The 19,643-nt window shown below is 36.7% G+C and overlaps 3 protein-coding genes across 7 annotated transcripts in view; all 3 read left to right on the plus strand.

Moving 5' to 3' along the window:
- The window catches only part of LOC136026169 (RING-type E3 ubiquitin-protein ligase PPIL2-like), a 90,467-nt gene extending 82,678 nt beyond the window's left edge, over nt 1-7,789 (plus strand). For 2 of the 3 annotated variants that reach the window (XM_065702486.1, XM_065702487.1), the window contains one exon: nt 7,617-7,789. In XM_065702486.1, coding sequence (XP_065558558.1) covers nt 7,617-7,704 — 88 coding nt within the window. In that variant the 3' untranslated portion in view covers nt 7,705-7,789. Of the gene's footprint in view, nt 1-1,193; nt 1,511-7,616 lie in introns of all 3 variants that reach the window. The other variant, XR_010617223.1, reaches the window with a different exon arrangement.
- Nucleotides 7,790-9,259: 1,470 nt separating this feature from the next.
- On the plus strand, nt 9,260-14,148 carry LOC136025728 (uncharacterized). The gene is made up of 2 exons (XM_065701714.1): nt 9,260-9,530; nt 12,776-14,148. The coding sequence occupies exons 1-2, from the start codon at nt 9,260-9,262 to the stop codon at nt 14,146-14,148; spliced, it is 1,644 nt and encodes a 547-aa protein (XP_065557786.1).
- A 92-nt stretch (nt 14,149-14,240) lies between these two features.
- Nucleotides 14,241-19,643, plus strand: part of LOC136026170 (RING-type E3 ubiquitin-protein ligase PPIL2-like) — a 193,602-nt gene continuing 188,199 nt past the window's right edge. For all 3 annotated transcript variants that reach the window (XR_010617224.1, XM_065702490.1, XM_065702489.1), the window contains exon 1: nt 14,241-14,361. The gene's annotated coding sequence lies outside the window, so the exon portion shown is untranslated. The remainder of the gene's footprint in view (nt 14,362-19,643) is intronic.

Below are 19,643 nucleotides of genomic sequence, written 5' to 3' on the forward strand. Positions count from 1 at the left end.
GGGCTAGCTGCCCTCCATTCGATTCGGTAACCTAAAAAAGCACTTAAACTTTTGATTTTGTTTGAATGAGTCTTCTCTCGATCTTCTTGGACCCTTGGTTCGACATGATCACCTCTGGGGGGAAAAAACAACACACACCTATGATCTCTGTTTTTTTTTTCGGCAAAAAATATACATTTCCAGATATTTGTAGATTAGATCTTGAAACCTCTACAGTATGGTTCTCTGATTGTTTGTTGTTAGGAGGAGGGCAGATTTCTCAAAGGGTGCATTTTAATGTCAAAACATCGTGACTCATTGAGAGTTCAGATAAATACGGATTTAGTTATAAGAAAGAGGGAGTGGAGGTAGAAATTAATATATAATCCCTCTTGATTTTTTTGGAAATATTTCTAGTCCACCCTTTATTGTGAAAGGAAAAAGTAACATTAAACCCCAAAGTGAGCAGAATTTATTTCATATAGGATGGTACATACCCCCTCCTCACCCCCAACCTTACCCCTCCTGGTCTTAGAAATTTTGGAGAATGCTCGTTCTATCACGTGTCGAGGGTTCTTGTCTCTTTTTTAAGACGGAAGTGATTGGAAACCAACCAGTTCCTGTCCTATACCTTTTTTTTTATTTGGTCATTTTTACCTCTTAGGGCATGTGATCGATATTCTGAGATACCTATTTTGTACTTTCTCCGTGGCTGCTTAGTTTTGTGTGCATGGAAACATTTCTATGGGGGTGATTTACTTGAGGGATAGTCTTCCGGGGGGGGTCCCAGAAATAGATTCGTCTTAGAAATTAGTTGCGAAATCGTCGCTAACTGAAAACTACAAAAAAGAATTATGGGAGGGGTCGGGGCCCCCAGACCACATTATATTAAATACGTAACCTAGACTAACCTGACGTAACGTAACCAAAATATCAACTAAATATTGTATTAAAATATAGCTACAATGTAGTTTCCCACCGAGCCAAAGCAAATATTATCTGGTATAAAGACCATGAAAACCGATATATATATATATATATATATATATATATATATATATATATATATATATATATATATATATATATATATATATATATATATATATGGGTTTTGCCTTCTTTTTATTAAACTAAAACTGAAAATAAATCTTATACAGAGTAAATAAACGCAAAAATTAACTTTTAATTATTTTATATGCTTTTAAATTCAGGTGAGAACCTCGTCAACTGTACTTGTGCAAACAGTCGCGTGAACCACAGGTTTGACCTTACCTTTGACCTTAGATCCTCCAGAGCCAGGGATGGCTCATAGGGCGTCTACGAAACATCGCCAGACATCTCGGAGCTGAGCTGCAGCCGTGACGTCCTCCCACTGTGGTTGAAGAGACAACTCCGCATTTCTCAGGCTTTGGTCATACTGTCATCGGAAGGTGTGTCGTGGTCGACCTCTTTTTCGCCTCCCCTCGGGACGCCAATCATATACTGTATTCGGGAGTCGATCCTCTGGCATACGGAGGAGGTGGCCAAGGTATGTCCATTTCCTACGTTTCAGAAGGTCAGTAACTAAAGGCTTACCGGTTCGTCGGCTAACTTCTATGTTGGTGACCTTTTCCTGCCACGATATGTTCAGGATTCTCCTAAGGCACATGTTTTCAAAGGCTAGGACACGTTTCTCTAGCTGGGTGTTTAGTTTCCAGCATTCACTAGCATAGAGGAGGATGGACATCACATTGCTATTCAGGAGGCGGAGCTTCAAGCGCATAGAGTATTTACTACTGCGTCAGACTGGTTTCAACTTGCTAAAAGCCGATGTCGCTTGTCCAATTTTCCTCTTGATTTCGTTGGCTATTTCACCAGGTTTGGCTCCTAAACATTTCTAAGTAGCAAAATTTTGTACTAAAATGGGTGTATTTAACGTTTATTTTTTTCAAAGATTCAAGAGTCATTTATTTGAAAACAGCTTTCATAGTTTTAGCAAGAGCCTCAACTGAATAACGATATCTCTTACAACAAAAAAGGAAGAAAACCTAAGCCTGATTAATGACACTTGTATAAAACAGAATAAAAGAATTGCTCAATCGGTTCGTTCTGTATCTTATTGGCTCGAACTTGTTCGTTTGTCAAGTATTAGCTTTGAGACCATAAGAGGAGGCAACAACGTAGTGCCTTTTTCACTATCGAGGAGCGACTGTCCAAATTTGCACAAGAGATGGAAACTCCGTTCCCTCAGTGTTGGTTTTTTCAACGTGGCAGGTGCAGTTACATACGTGTTATATTTGCGGCCCAGTATGATTTTTGTCGCCTGTTTTTCAACAGCCTTGAGATTGTCACTTAAGTAGTCAATGTTGTGCACCTGTGGTCCCCAAACAGGGCACGCGTATTCTAGCAAGGGACATATATATTTGAATTACGCTTGTCGTAAGTGATTCACTGGGAAATTTAGTCGTCGGAGTGTAATCATTGATGGCAAAGTGCAGTTGCCTTTTTTCACAAGGTTAGAAACATGGTAGCTGAAAGAACAGTTAGTACTGAAAGTCACACCAAGAATAATTGCAGTTGAAGTGGTAGGGAACCAGAGATCGGGACAGGCTGTGTCTCTTTTAAGTGGATTAAAACGCATCATTTTTGTTTTATTGACATTAATTTGAAGTCCATTATTCCTGCTCTGATCAGTGAAACTGTTTCAATTCACTTTGGAACTGGGGTATTGCTTGGGATCTATCCACGAGAAAATTGAGCAAGTTGGGGAGATCATTGACATATTTAAAGCGTTCATCAAAGTCTACGGCTACGTAGTTGATCAGAGCCAAGAACGGTAAGGCAGCCAGCTTGGTACCTTTGGGAGCACCACACGTTATTTCAGCCCATTCAGAGTTGTGGTCTCTGGCAAAAAGTGTATAGACACACTTGTGACGGCCTCTGAGGAAATCGTCTATCAATAGCAGAGTCTGTTTTCTATCCCCCAATTGTTTCAGGTTTTGTACAGCAGTGATATGTCGGATTAAGTCGAACGATTTGCGGTAATCCGCGAGCAGAACGTCTACTATGGTATTTCCCCTGTCTAGCCATTCAGTTGTCAGGTGATAGAGACGCACACGGTAATGGATAGGGCTGCTTCCATTCAAACGCCCATGCTGGAAAGGGTCTAGGGAAGGGTTGATTTGCATCAGGAGTCCACGATATATAAAAGATTCGGTAACCTTGGCGGGATTCGGAGTTATCGAAATTGGAGTTGTTCACATGATTTTGGGTACTTCCACTTTAGGTATACCCCTTACAATTGCTCTCTTCCATGCTTCAGGGAAGATTTGATCTCTGAAGCACTGATTTAGTACTTGTGATATTTGCTTATTATTTTTATTATTTATTTTTATTTAGTCTGTTATTTATTATTATTTTTTTTTATTCTTTAGCTATTGTAAGCTGAAACGCGTTTTAGACATTATGTGCACAGTTAACGCTAGGATATAGTGAAATTTAGCTTAATAATGTTCAGTTTAAATAATGGAAAAAACATGTTAAATATTTTATGTTGATGAGCAGGAACAAAGGTTCACTTAACTAATTTATTTCACTGTCTGTTACTATTAACATTTTTTTTTTCCACGTTTGTGAAACCAAAAATAGGGGATTATAGGAAAATTGCCGAAAAGATGAAAAATAATCATGAGAATTGGGGGAGGGTATAGCTGGGACCTCCTCCTCCTATCCCACTCATCCCCGTATAAGTTCCGACTTTCATTACTTAAATGTAAGTGTAAAAAAAAATTTTTGTGAAAATAAAGAGGGAGATTCAAACAGGAAATTTTGAAAAAGAGTTGGAGGACTTGATATATAGAGTCCCTAAAGTTTCTTTACACTTAAAAAAAGATATTACAAAAACAGTTTATGAAATATTTTAACTCAATTAGTTTTAAGGTAATAATTGTATATTCTATAATAATTTGTATGCAACTAATTTTTAATTATATTACTTTTGTTGGTTTCATTAATCTCAATAATTCGATTTATTAATTAAAAATAATGATTCTTAATAATAATGATAATAATTAAATCATTTTTACCTGTAACTGAAGTTCTAATTAAAATAATTTAATAAGAAACGTATCTAGATTTATAATAATTGCTCAGTTTAGGTTTTATATGCATTAAAATTCTTTGTGTAATGTTTTAAAGGGCTTAGAGTTTTGCGCTCACATATCGCACATGTTACACACTATTACAATCCGTGGATGAGAACAGAGCTGTGTGACTAGGGTGCTGCCCTAGAATAGTCCAAGAAGTAAATGTGTGGAGTAGGAACATGTGCCGCTGAATAATCGGTCCATTTTTCCAATGAGGCAATAATTACTGTAAATGTTTATCTTGGTCTTCTGATTTGTTCTGCCTAAATTGATTAACTTAAGGCCCATTCACAATGACATTTGATAATTTACTAATGTCGAGATTTAAATGATGCTACAGTTACAGCCAATCAGAATTTTCTTAGTTAATCAGAGAATTATACGAAACGTCTGGTTGGCTCAAATTAGCGCGATCTAACTCTCAGTATTAGTAAAATACCGTTGCTGATGGGCCTTTATAGCCAACCATTAGTTTCTGGTAAGACATTATCACGTTTGAGACTAAATCTTTGTCAGTTCTTCAACCAAGATTTTCCAGACCAACAGATTGTAAGGAATAGGCTAGCTCTATGGCCAACACCTTTTTATTTATATGATATTTTCTTTATTTCCCTCAAGAAAATGAGGAGTAGGCTACAATATAAATATAAAGGAAAGACAAATGATAACGCTTACAATCAAAAAACATCAAATATTGATCAAATACTTAAAATGAAAAAAAAAGGATGTAAAAACACTTGCTATATAAATTAGCCTGTAAATCATCAAGAGCCAGAACTGTTACTAAAAAACGGAAATGAATTGTGGCCTAAAAGGATAATTTTCGCCTTGTCTTCACATGTTTTATATGTGTTCTTTATACAGACTTCAATTTAAAGTGATCCTTCACTTCGCTTTAACTTTAAATCCTTCACTTTAACTTTCACTTTAAGCTTCAATTCACTTTTTTCGGGATCCTTCACTTTAAGCTTTAAAACAATCTCTGTGTTACTAAAAGAAAGGGGGAACTTGACTCAAGTCCCCTCCGGCCTTTGTGGCTGTATTGGGGCTTCTTCTCTTCTGAGCAAGTGATGAATGTGGCGAAGGTAGTTCAATCTATCTGGCGCTAGACGAAGTAGCTGGGGGAGGCTATGGGCCGGGAAGTTGTCGGTCCATCTCTTACGAGGTCGGCCTCTAGGGCGCGTGCCGTGAACCCGTCCTTCGAATGTGATTTTTGGAAGCTGGTTGGCCGACATTCGCTGGATATGGCTAAGCCAGTGGAGTTACTGGCTTCCGACCCGGTCCATGATGGTGCGGGGACAACGGAGTAGTTTTCGGAGGTCTTCATTTGAGACTCGGTCAATGTAGGTAATCCCTGCAATGCGTCTTAGGCATTTAGTTTCAAATCCGGAGATTCTTCGCTCATCATCAGACTTTATTGACCAAGTTTCGCTTGAGTATAAAGCAATTGGGATTATGAGAGAGTTGAAGAGTCGCACCTTCAGAGAAGTTGACAGAGTCTTGTTTTACCAGACTGGCAAGAGGTTCTTGAAGCTGGCGCCTGCCAGGCCAAGTCTTCGTTTGATCGATTTCGAGCAGTTGTTATCAGAAGTTAGGAGGCTCCGTAGGTAGACGAAGGAGTCAACATTTTCTACTGGCTCTCCTTTTATTGTTAGCTGCACGTTTCTTGAAGCAGGATCTCTAGACACCCGCATAACGTTGGTTTTGACTGTTTTAACGACCACCCCAAAGGCCTCGGTTGCCGACACTAGTTCGTCGGTGCCAGCTTGGAGTAAATGCCCTTGACTGTTGAATTTCTCGATGTCATCTGCGTATACCAATTTATCGATAAGCTTCCCTCCAATTTCTGCACCGTCAACAGTCTCGGCAAATGATAGCGCTGCGTTGAGGAATAGGTTAAAGAGGTGGGTAAAATAGTAAAATAGGTTAAAATAGGTGGAGTTGGCTGTAGAATTCTTCGGCTTCTTGGTCACTCCGGGACGAGTCTGGGGCGCAAACTTGGATTATGGTCATGTTGTCAATGGATCCTTTCAGGCGGATGGCAATAATACGTTCAGAGACAGGATGGACGGCAAGAAGAGACTGTTTGCTCGCTTGGAGAGTAGGAAACCGACACCTTGGCGGTGAACTCCATCATTTCTTCCAGACGTGATGAGCGTGATGTTGTTTATTCTTTCTATTCCTGTGGAGGGAAGGTGAGTCTCAGATAGTCCAACGATGTCCCAGCGGTAACGGTTCATCTCGTTTAGGACTAGTTCCCTTTTTTCCTGGTTTGTCTAATGTGCGTACTTTTAGCGTTCCTAGTGAGAGATATGTTTTTGGGGTTAGGATAAACGAAGTCTTCTCCGACTGGAGAGTCGTCAAATCGGATAAATTATCATCGGCTGCCCCAGACACTGTAACAAAATCATCATCAACATTATCATCATTATCGTCATTATCATTCGCGCAATTTGCAATTCTTGGTTTCATACCGTCGGTTACCACGCGGTAGCACGGATTCTTACTTTCTTATTCGCCATTTTCATCATTTATATATAAGAGAAGGAGTTTCGTGGCTAATTTGTCGGGGTAGCGATAAGCCACTCCTCTCTACCCATAGCAGAGGCCATTGTCTATTAAGCTGGATCGTCTACCCTTCACATTTGTCCCTCTAGGAAGGGAAGGGATCCTCCTGTTCGGTGGTCTACGACGCCGAGTAATTTTTCCCATTGCTGTGGGAAGGTGTGTAACGCCGGGACATGTCCACACGCCGGTGGGCCCTGCATGGTGTACATCAGAGGGGCCTTCCTCCTCCTCCGCCTGTATTTCTGATCCCCGGGCGAGGGTGTCCCAGTTTCAGTTATGGACCCCCAGGAACTAGGTCCCCCCTTGGTCCGCGCCTTCTATGAAGGTACCCTACATAACTGTAGGATGTACCCCTATCCGCCACCTAAGGAAGCGCTGAGTGGCCTGGGGGAGCCCCCTTACTAAGAAAAGACTCAGTAGGACTCAGAAAGGGGGAAACAAAGTAAATATTTACAAAATTTAAAATAAGAAACTTTAATGGGCGAAAGATCAGAAGATCCGAAATTACGGAAGAGGAGGGATGGGAACAATACGTGAGGCAGAGCAACAGTGCTATACATACGACCAAGGACGTCCTGACGGTAAAGACCCCGAAAACGATTCGCCGAAAATCTTTTCTTTTGAGGTTATGTCAAACATATCATGTATCAAACAAAGCTATTGGATATTAGTGACTTGAAGCAAATAATTCGTATGAGGCTATCCTCCAGCAGATATAGCAAAAAGTCAAGTGATGTGTTTATGTGCTTTCTACAGATTAAGATGCTCATTAAAAGTTTTACTAAATACTGCTAAACAGAACTTTTATGAACACTAATTAAAATAAAAGGAATTTACTTGAAATATTCCAACACTATCCGAAACAGTAAATTGTTGACAACTCTGTATATTTTAATATAACTTTCATAATTTCAGTTTGTATAATCCTTTTTTCTTCTTTAGGAGACCCCTGGAGACACCTGAAGCTGAATTAGGGGTTTCTAAGAAAAAGAAGGAAGTGAGATCCAATTTTGATTTTAGCAACTGGTGAATGTTACCCCCTGTGTTGTGAAAGAAGAGATTTTGTAAATAAGTTGCTCCATTTAAAGATTATTAAATTAAATATGATCTTCTAGCTTTTGTGGTTAAATCTCCCTCCATCTCTCCCTTTTTCTTTCTCTCATTCTCTGTTTTGATGAGTTTTAAACCAAAGTTGTTTTTTTTCACAGTAGTTAATGCTGTAACCGACATAGGTGGTAAAAGCTACATCTCAGTGGATATATTATGAAAAATATGACTTTTTGTCAACAAGTTGTTTTTTAACTATATGATCTGCCCCTTCTGATGGGAATTTAACAGTTACATTTGTCTAAAAGGGGAATGCTATTTTCTACCTGTCTTATTTAAAAGCATAATTTTCGTGCATTTTTTTAAGAGTATTAAATTACCAAGAAAAATTAAAAATCAAATCTGATTGTTGGTTAAATGGAAATTTATACAGCAATCCATTATTTTTTTAAAGATACAAAAATCAGTAATAAATATTTAATGAAAATTGTCTTTTTGTGTAGTTATACAGTTTTTAGTTGTAGCAGGTGGTAAATTAAAAAAAAAAACGTGGTAAAAAATCATAAAAAAAGGCTAAAATCATAGAATATTAAACAGCCTATGAAGTTGTAACTTTAATTAACAGGGATACGTGGTTTTGGGAATCAATAGGTTGTTAGTTTTTGAATTTTTACGAAAAAAAAGTGTTGTCAAATTTGATTTATTCTTGTTGCTGATTTTTTTTTTTTTTTTTTTTTTTTTGTGGCTTAATGTTACAACATTGACAAAAATGTGGTACTTCCCTAAAAACTTCATGATTCTGAAAGATTTAAAATCTAAATATCGATTTTCAGGTATGATTGGATCTTAAAATGGGTTCTGAGTAGAAGAGGGTGCGAAAAATATTTTGTTTTAATGTCCTTGGCACTTTAAACATGACTATATAATAGTTTTTGCTCCTGATGAAAGTGTAACGATAAAAAGTTTTTAACTCGGATCTTTCGTGTAGATTCTTATTCTATTGGGTGGTGCTTCTTGTGAAATTTGCCAAGATATTCACGCTGTAATCAGGGCCGTTCCTAGGACTGATGGTGCCTGGGGAAAAATTAATTACGGTGCTTCCTCCCGATTCAAACATAATATAAAAAAAACAAGTCATGGCGTCTCCCCTCCCCTTTGAACGGCCCTGGCTGTAATATGAAATCCGAAAATACAATTCCAGATGATAACAAGAGCAATGTTGTGTGCAGTTCTTCGTTTACATTATCCAAGCCCAGAGGCGCCATTTGGGGGGGGGGGGCAGGGGGGCCAGTGCCCACCCCAGATTTTCCAGAGGGCCCAAGCTTCCACCAAAGAGGGTCCTTTGCCGGCCATAATAATAACACTATTTGCTATTAACCATTGTAAACTTTGAAAGCAGGTTAGATACATAATCTAATTCTCAAGTTCTGTCAAATGCCCGTTTCCTAGATGATTATATTAATATTATAAATTCTGAATATTTGCAGTAATTCATCTAAGTTGACAGACTAAAATAGGTCAGTTCCTGGCCTATCATGATGGAATCGTTCCTTGTTATATTCCAATTGCACGACATAGAAGCAATTACGCGAGCGACGAAATTGCTGTCTCAGCAACTCCATGCCGTCGCCATCAACTTGGTTATTTCTCGATCGCGCACCCTGATTCAAGCCACAAGAAGCAAACTCACCGACCTGCGTTCAGATGCTTCATTTGTATCGCTTTTCAAGAAGGCTAAAGAGTTTGAAACAGAACTCGAAATTGAAGTACCTGCTGTGAATGGACCCGCGACTAGATCCTCCTCTGTTGGTCAGAAAAGACGACCTTGAAGAATTCAAAAGATCACTAAGCATCGGAAACAATTTGTGACAACTTTGACGCTAGGAATGAATTTCATCTAATCTGGAAATTTGACTACTACTTTGGCGGATGAAATAAAGCAAGAATACTTCAAAACTTTTGACCGTCTACTAGCCGAATTTGACAGAAGGTTCACAGATAACTTGCCAGTGCTGAGCACGCTCGAAGCCTTGGATCCAAGCTCAACCAAATTTATGGACAGAGCTGCTCAAGCTTTTCTCATCTCTTTACGGCGAGCTGGATATCGACAGCATTCTTCTCGAATCTCAAGCTGGTATTGCCAAGCGTTTCTTGCTCAATGAGGAGAAAAAGCCGGAAAACTTCCTAGACATTGTCGACCATCTTCAGGCATTACCTGTGGCTTACTCAGAAGTAATTAAATTACTTCGTATTGCTGCCACACTTCCCGAGACAATAGCGAGCAATGAGCGTTTATTTTCTAGCCTAGAAATAGTGAAAAACTACCTGCGGTCTACAACAGGAGATGATCGTCTCAGTCACCTCCTTTTGATATTTGCAGAGAAGGATTTAGTAAAAAATTTGGACTACAACCAGCTTGTTGACGATTTTGCAAAGATGAAAGCTCGGCGGTTCCCCTTGTTACCTTGAATGTTGTTATATTTTTTTTCTTGTTATGTTTTCCTTTTTGTAAATATATTTGATCTGGAAGATTTCTGCTGAAGGGACACTGAGATTTTGGTTACAACCCTCAGCATAACAATGAAGGTTACTTTCACCGACGTATTGTTTACTTAAATAAGAAAGTTTCTCGCTGAGGAATGCCAGCCTGTAGTCTGGTTGAATTTTCCACTTTCAGTATAATCACTTAACCTCATTGATTGTATTCTTCGTTGTTATAATTAATCTTAGAGGTCAGTGTGGCTGAGTTCCCCATTTGGTTACAGTACATTTCCAAGCAACACATGGGTGCTGAATTGAATTTTTACTTAGAATATTCGATCAATGTGCTGCCAAAACCGGATTTTTCTTACGCGACACAAAGTGAATTGGGGGGGGGGCAGATGGAGTTCCTGTCCACTCCAAGATTCGGCCTAAATGGCGCCTCTGTCCAAGCCGTTAATACAACTTGTCAAATTCAATTGCTCTCCCCCTTCAACGCACGTTTGAACAAACCAAAGAATACTGAAAAAATATTTCCTCTTAGTCACTTATCTCTGATCTACTCTTATCTCTATTTTGTTGTTTAGTATTTTTTCACTAATATATATTATCTTATATAGAAAGGCTCAATTTTTTAGCACCAAGGTTTCACGGGTGCTGTTAAGATAAATCATAGCATAAGAGTAACGATGTAGTCTGACCGTTAGGGGGCGGGGGATCCTATCTTGAGGAGTTAAAAAATATCACGTAAAAAAGCATTGTTATAACTATTCAAATTTTCGTTATAAAAATATTCTCTAAGGTATCATCGAATCTTTTTGGTGATTTTACCGTCATTGAAACCTCTGACAATTGAATTGGATCTAAAGCTATCCTTTTGTAATTCTAAGGATCAATTTACTTTTAAAGTAATTGATGCAGCAATTTTACCAAATTTGCTCCAGTTTAATCGATTGTGCTACAATTTTATCATAATCTTTATTTTGGATGGTAGAAATAATCAGGAAGCTGAGGAAATTCGTTGATGCAAACAGTGTTGGCGGATGGTTACTTCTGTAAATCTGTCGGTGTTTCTATCTTCTTTTTTTTATCAATGTCCAATAACTTATATTAACCTTTTTTTCTGCTATTCAAACTAAAAGGGCTGTCCTCCGTAAGAAAACTACATAAAAACAAACAGCAGGTAAAACGATGGGGAATTTCCAAGACTGAAATTTATTCAAATCTTAAATGCATACTTTGGCTCTGAATCAGAGACGGCTCTCGGATATACAGCCGAAATATTCATTATAGGTTTTTAACAAGTTTCACTGACTTGGAAATTTTCTATTATTTTTTAACTGTCATTTGTTTTTATGATGAAAAGGCAGTCTGGTCTTTATCGTCATTTACGTCTAGTTTAGGGGAAGCAGTTAGCCTACGATATCATCTATTTATTCACTCTGGCAAAAACTAAAGAAAATAGTCAACATCATTTCAGCCAAAATTTCTACATATTTGCCTTTTGGACTGAAAACTGATACTGGTTTAGTAAAGCATCACTTTAAACAACAAGACACTACTTGAAATTTATATCAGTAGAAGTTTGATGGCACTGAAGTTTAACATTTACAATCTGCACACAGGAAACCTGTAGATTTCCAGCATAATTTTTCAGCATTTCGAGTCTAGTACCATAGTATTCTTTGGTTACACTCAATGAAGGTGTTTGTTAATCGTTAGCTCTTTTTAATATGACTTAGGCAACTTTTCCTTATAAAGGAAAACAAACACTCCACTTTAGTGCTTTATAAGAAATAATTGACCATAGTCTCATCAGATAACTGAATGTTATGCTGTCATACCTTTGGCTATTGTCAGAACTCTTTCTATTCTGATTATAAATATATAGTTTTGTTGAAATATAATTAGTTGAAAATATTTCACTAACAAGTCTTTCACTTTTTCAAAGATGAATAATCGTAAATGAATAATAAGCTATAGTTGAAAATATTTTACTTATTTCTCTGTGCTATAAAAGAAAAGAAAGAGAAAAATTCAAATGACACAAGTACAAGTCTTGCAATGAAAAAGAAATAAATTAAAAAAAAAACCATAAGACATAAAATTCTTCTGATAAATTTCAATTTCTATTTGTTTTACATGTGAAGTCAGCTTTTATTTGCTCCTTAGTGAGCGTAGTATTATTAAGTGTCAATTTTAGGATCAAAGATTTATTAAATTTTCTCATTCAAAGCAAATATCTTCGGTTGTAATTCCAACTTTACGTGAAATTGAATTTTCAGTAAAATTTTTCATGAGCTTTAGTTTTTGCAGCAAACAGTATTACCATAAAATTTGCCGTAATTAAGGAGGGAAATTTCTGATCTGAAGTATTGAAAATTTATACGCTATTCGGTCTTCTATGGCATATGTAATAATGTAGGTTATTATGCTTTGACATAACATATTCCATATTATTGATTATTTCCCTTCCCTTATTTTGGCAGTCGAGCGCTACTACGTCGTCAATTTTATAGAAGGATTTTATTGCTAGTTGAATCTTTGGCAATATATTTGAAAATGAATTCCAGGGAGTTTTAGAAAATTTTGTATATATGGATCTGCTAGTCCATCACTTTTGAGTAAGCTGGATGTCTTGCAAAACTCAGCTATCAGAACTGCTTACGGAGGTAGAAGTACGACTCCAATTCCCTTTTTACTATCGGAAAGTGGCTTAGAAGACCTTGAATCGAGAAGAAACATAGCCTTTTTGAGATACATTAGAAGAATATTGCTCGCGGGTAAAAATCATCCTGTGAAATCACGAATCATAAAGACAGGAAGAGCATGCACCAAGAATCCAAAGAAGGTTAGAAATCAACTTAATTTTTGGGAAAAGGCTGCAGAAATTTCAGCATCCAAAGATGTAAATTTAAAAACTTCAGAATTTTTAAGCATATGTGAAGTTCCTGATATTGCTCCTTGGGAAATAATCGAGCCAAAATGCAATCTATTATTTCCTACAAAAGAACGTGATATGGACATGGAACTCAAAATAATGCTAAACGACAAGTATAAAAATTACATTGAAATATATACTGACGGTTCGAAGTTGGAGAGCCCTACAGCCGTTGGTGCTGCATTTTGGATTCCAAAAATGAAAGTTGTCAGAAAATATAAATTGTACCCTGAGGTATCAGTGTTTGTTGCTGAAGCATATGCCATTTTGAAAGCATTGGAGTTTGCAGAAAGTATGGAAGACCATGAGGACATTCTGATATGTTCTGACTCAATGAGTGTCTTGGAAGCATTAAAAAATTTTGGAAGGTCTAGAGATCCATCAAGAGAAATAGTGGCTTGCTACCAAAAATTGTTAGGGATGTTAAAAAGAAGGAAGATTTCGTTTCAGTGGGTTCCCGCCCATGTGGGAATTAAAGGGAATGAGAGAGTAGATAGAGAAGCCAAAACTGCCGCACTAGAAGGTCAGAGTGAGTTGGATTTTCCTACTCCAAGAATTGCAACTCAAATAGAGCAAATGATTAAAACAATCCGCGATCAAAGCTTCCAGGATAACCTGAACTTATCAGGAAATTTGTTTGTAACTACAAAGGAGAGGCGCAAGAGAGAAGTTGTAATATATAAATTTTTGAATAGATGGCAATCAAGAATCGTATTTAGACTCAGATCTGGTCATGCTGGGGTTCGAAGTTATAAAGCAAGGTTTGAAGGAGCTTCAGAAAGATGTGAATTTTGTGACGTTGAAGAAACTATTGAGCATTTACTTCTCGAGTGTGATAGATATGCGAGTGAAAGGAAGGAAATAGTGGAATTTTTTCGTGTAAGAAGCATTAAGCCAAGTGTATATCATATTCTGGGTGGTCTCACTACATCAGAAGACAAAGTGCAGATACTTCAACTTGTTACAAAGTACTTAGAAGAAATCCACCAAGACTTTAGACTTTGAAATCAGTTATTGGAGTTCCAAATTCTACAAAGAAGGCTCTTAAGTGGTAAACAGAGGAGAGCATAATTCCTTCAACTTCAACTTCAACTAGAAAATTTTGTTTCCACCAAAAATCCCAATTGATTTTCTACCATTGAAGGTTCCTTCCTATATAAGGAAATGTGAGCTTCAGGGTCAAGCTACTGACTGGATTTTACAGTATATTGGAAACGAGTAAGTAACATAGGCCTAAGTTTTTTGTTTTTCAAAGGCTCTTCAATTGTCTTAAGACCAATAAAAGCAATTACCATAGACAGTATGTTTTGTCTCGTTCGGCAATGCCCTGCCAGTAATATTATGGTTAGTTTTTTTTTCTATCTTAGAAACCTTCAGGTACAGATCCAAGACCTAAAATTGGCCAAGAAAGATCTTATGATGTATCTAGGCCTATTTCAAACCTTCTGCCTTAAGAGAGTATTTGCCTTGGTAAATTACCAGATGAATGGCTTTTTGCCAACTTTGAAAAGTAGGCTAGCTGAATCTAGTGCCTAAAATACATACTTTTAAGGTAACCTATGCTACCTTAAAATGCCAACAAATCAACTGGACATGATGGTCTGAGTCCATGACTACTGAAGGAACTAAGCCCTGCTTTATCAGTGCCCCTGATAAAACTATTTAACTTGTTGCTAACACAAGAAAAGCTTCCAAGGGATTAGAAGAAGGCAATAGTCATCCCAATTCATAAGAAGGGTAGCAAAACTTCTTCAGCAAATTATATACCTATCAGCCATACCTGTGTGGCATGCAAGGTCATGGAGAGAATTGTTAACAAATGCATCATTAACCATCTTGAGGCTAACTTGCTCATCAGCAGCAGCCAGCATGGTTTTTGCTCTAAGAGATTGGTGGATACAAACCTTCTTGAGTCTTACAGACTTGTAACTGACTTACTAGAGAAAGGAGTACCAATGGATATAATCCAGCTGGATTTAGCCAAAGCTTTTGACAAAGTTTGTCACTGCTACCTCATTCACAGGCTATACACCCTGTCTCTTAATCCAAAAGTGATCAGTTAGATTGAGGATTTTCTAAGGGACAGATCACAGCAAGTGAAAGTGACCACAGGACCAAACATTCATGCACTCTCTGATGAAGTTAAAGTCACCAGCAGGGTCCCCCAGGGCAGCGTCCTGGGCCCTACCCTTTTCAATCTACATGTAAATAAGCTAGCCCTTATCTCCAGTAACAAATTCACTCTTTATGCAGATGATTCAAAACTCAGGTCCTGCCAATACCCCTTCTGCCTTCCAATCCCTCCAAACTGATCTCAACCACATGTGATCCTGGGTTAAAAGTTGGTTGTTGGAATTCAATGCTAAAAAATGCAAGGTCATACACTTCAGACACAACAACCCCAACTTACAATACCTTATGACCCAAAACCCTGGGAGTCACCACATACTGGAGCATGTTCAGGAAGAGAGAGACCTTGGAGTTGTTGTAGACTCCCAGTTAAAATTCAGCTCCCACTCACAGAAGATCTCAGCCAATGCTAGCAGAGCCCTAGGTATAATTAAACACAGCATTACCAGCAGAAGTAGACATGTAATCACCAAACTCTACAAAAAACTGGTAAGACCATGTTTGGAGGTGGGGACCATCCTGGCCACCCCTCAATTAAAAAAAACAAAAAAACAAGGTAGTTCTTGAGCATTTCCAACAAAGGGCCACTAAGCTGATTTCTGGTATGGAAAATAAGCCCTACAGTGAATGGCTGAGAGATTTCAACCTCCCCTCTTTAGTCTACAGGCAGAAATGTGGGGATATGATCCAGGCACACAAACTCCTCTCTACCAATCAAGAAAATGAGCTCCTGGAGATTGACCCTTCCCACATAACACAAGGACACCCAAAATGAATCCACAAACTTCATGCAAGGACTAGAGCAAGATGCAGCTTCTTCTTGAACTGGATTGTGAACCTCTAGAACAGCCTCAAGGAGAACACTGTTTCTGCTGAATCAGTAGATGTATTCAAAAGCTGTCTGGATGCTGAGTGGATAGACAAACCATGGAGATTTGACTGGGATGCACCAAAATCTAATCAACCATGTATGCAACTGTCATCACAAGGAGTGATTCAACAGGATTGAAACTCCTTATTTCACTCCAAGCTGTGATTTAAGATAATCAAGCCACTATCTGGTCAAATTCTAGTTGATTGACTTCTTGCTATCTTGGAAAGATGTTGGGTTAGGGAATTGAAATTTTCAGGGGTGGGTCTATAGAGAAAAGTACATCCCAGGAAAGTATTTGTGGTTCCTAACTAGGCCCCCTCCTATATATAGTGCAGCTTTTTGTGTATTACAGCTTATATTTTGGTCATATTTGGTCAAAAATAGTAGTCAACCCCCTGGGTATGGCTTTGGTAGTTTCTATATTATATGTATATCATTAACATCTATTTTTTAAATCATAATGGTGTAGAGAAAGTCCATTTGTTCAAGAAGGCTCCATAATGATTTTGAGAAATCTTAAGTGAGGCAAAACAGAAATCTGAGACCAGTGACATCAATTACAGGAGTGACAAGGGAACCACCCCATACTTCCCCTCTAGATTTTTTTTATGTTTTCATTGAAAATGCCTTTGTGTTTTCTTTGAAAAAGTACAACAAATTCACCCCTGCTCTCACTATATTTTTAAATGTATTTTACACTCCTCTAAATTTTTTGATTTAACACTGTCTTAGATGGGGCCTCTCAATTAAACAAACACAAAGAAGACTTATCAACAACTTACAGATTTGTTAGCAGTCTTTAATGATATATCCATCATTTTAAATTTTTCACTAATATATTAAAAACAAGAATGCTAAAATTTGCTTTACAAATAGGATAATTCTTGTTCATTTTAAGTTTAATGTTACTTCTTTGTTTTCACTTGAATATCTGTTTTTATGGCACTTGGTATTAACCAAGTGACAGCAATTGCACATTCTGTTGGTCAGTCTGTCTGTCCCAGTTTTACTAGTTTAGGCACTTCTAGATAAGCTAGGACAATGAAATTTGGCAAGCATATCAGGGACGAGATCAGATTAAATTAGAAGTAGTTGTTTCTCCAATTCGACCATCTGGGGGGGGGGGGGAGTTTGGGGACAGTTAATTTGAAAAAAATTAAAAAATGAGGCGTTTTTAACTTATGAGTACCCACCTCAACCAGGGTTGCTAAAAACTTTTTGGGACTAAATTTTCAAATTCAGCAAAAAAGGGACACTTTTAGTGTCCTCCTAGAAAATTAGTCAATGGGAATCTGAAAGAGACAAATATTAAATATTAGTTTTATGCTAAAGAACAATTGTTTTCAAATGATTTAAAACTTACTTACATCCTGAAGCTTTTTTCATCCGTGTTGACTCAAAAAGGAACCTGAAAGAGACAAATATTAAATATTAGTCATATGCTTAAGAACAATTGTTTTCAAATGATTTGAAACTTACTTGCATGATCCTTAAGCTTTTTTCATCCCTGTTGTCTCAAAAGGGAACTTGAAAGAGACAAATATTAAATATTAGTTTTATGCTAAAGAACAATTGTTTTCAAATGATTTGAAACATACTTAAATGATCCAGAAGCTTTTTTCATCCGTGTTGACTCAAAAGGGAACCTGAAAGAGACAAATATTAAATATTAGTTTTATGCTAAAGAACAATTGTTTTCAAATGATTTGAAACTTACTTACATGATCCTGAAGCTTTTTTCATCCGTGTTGACTCAAAAGGGAACCTGAAAGAGACAAATATTTAAATATTAGTTTTATGCTAAAGAACAATTGTTTTCAAATGATTTGAAACCTACTTACATGATCCTGAAGCTTTTTTCATCCATGTTGACTCAAAAGGGAACCTGAAAGAGACAAATATTAAATATTAGTTTTATGCTAAAAAACAATTGTTTTCAAATGAAACTTACTTACATGATCCTGAAACTTTTCTCTTCTATGTTGACTCAAAAGGGAACCTTAAAGAGACAAATAATAAATATTAGTTTTATGCTAAAGAACAATTGTTTTCAAATGATTTGAAACTTACTTACATGATCCTGAAGCTTTTTTCATCCGTGTTGACTCGAAAGGGAACCTGAAAGAGAAAAATATTAAATATTAGTTTTATGCTAAAGAACAATTGTTTTCAAATGATTTGAAACTTACTTACATGATCCTGAAGCTTTTTTCATCCGTGTTGACTCAAAAGGGAACATGAAAGAGACAAATATTTAAATATTAGTTTTATGCTAAAAAACAATTGTTTTCATATGATTTGAAAATTACTTACATGATCCTGAAGCTTTTGTCTTCCATGTTGACACAAAAGGGAACCTGAAAGAGACAAATATTAAATATTAGTCATATGCTAAAGAATAATTGTTTACAAACGATTTAAAACTTACTTACATGATTTTTTCATCCGTGTTTTCTCAAAAGGGAACCTGAAAGAGACAAATATTGAATATTAGTTTTATGCTAAAGAACAATTGTTTTCAAATGATTTAAAACTTACTTAAATGATCCTGAAGCTTTTTTCATCCGCGTTGACTCAAAAGGGAACCTGAAAGAGACAAATATTAAATATTAGTCATATGCTTAAGAACAATTGTTTTCAAATGATTTGAAACTTACTTACATGATCCTGAAGCTTTTTTCATCCGTGTTGACTCATTAAATATTAGTCATATGCTAAAGAACAATTGTTTTCAAATGATTTAAAACTTACTTACATGATCCTGAAGCTTTTTTCATCCGCGTTGACTCAAAAGGGAACCTGAAAGAGACAAATATTAAATATTAGTCATATGCTTAAGAACAATTGTTTTCAAATGATTTAAAACTTACTTACATGATCCTGAAGCTTTTTTCATCTGTGTTGACTCACAAATGAATTTGAAAGAGACAAAAATTAAATATTAGTCATATGCTTTCATATGATTTGAAATTTACTTACATGATCCTGAAGCCTTTGTCTTCCATGTTGACTCAAAAGGGAACCTGAAAGAGACAAATATTAAATATTAGTCATATGCTTAAGAACAATTATTTTCAAATGATTTGAAACTTACTTGCATGATCCTGAAGCTTTTTTCATCCGTGTTTCCTCAAAAGTGAACCTGAAAGAGACAAATATTGAACATTAGTTTTATGCTTAAGAACAATTGTTTTCAAATGATTTGAAACTTACTTACATGATCCTGAAGCTTTTTTCATCCGTGTTGACTCAAAAGGGAACCTGAAAGAGACAAATATTTAAATATTAGTTTTATGCTAGGGAACAATTGTTTTCAAATGATTTGAAACTTAATTACATGATCCTGAAGCTTTTGTCTTCCATGTTGACACAAAAGGGAACCTGAAAGAGACAAATATTAAATATTAGTCATATGCTAAAGAATAATTGTTTTCAAATGATTTAAAACTTACTTACATGATCCTGAAGCTTTTTTCATCCGTGTTGACTCAAAAGG

The sequence above is a fragment of the Artemia franciscana genome, chromosome 4 (assembly GCF_032884065.1).
Source record: "Artemia franciscana chromosome 4, ASM3288406v1, whole genome shotgun sequence".
NCBI lineage: Eukaryota > Metazoa > Arthropoda > Branchiopoda > Anostraca > Artemiidae > Artemia > Artemia franciscana.

Coding starts and splice junctions, on each gene's coding strand:
- LOC136025728 (XM_065701714.1), top strand. CDS start 9,260: ATGGAATCGTTCCTTGTTATATTCCAATTGCACGACATAGAAGCAATT. Junction 9,531..12,775: donor GACTAGATCCTCCTCTGTTG/GTCAGAAAAGAC, acceptor AATGAATTCCAG/GGAGTTTTAGAAAATTTTGT.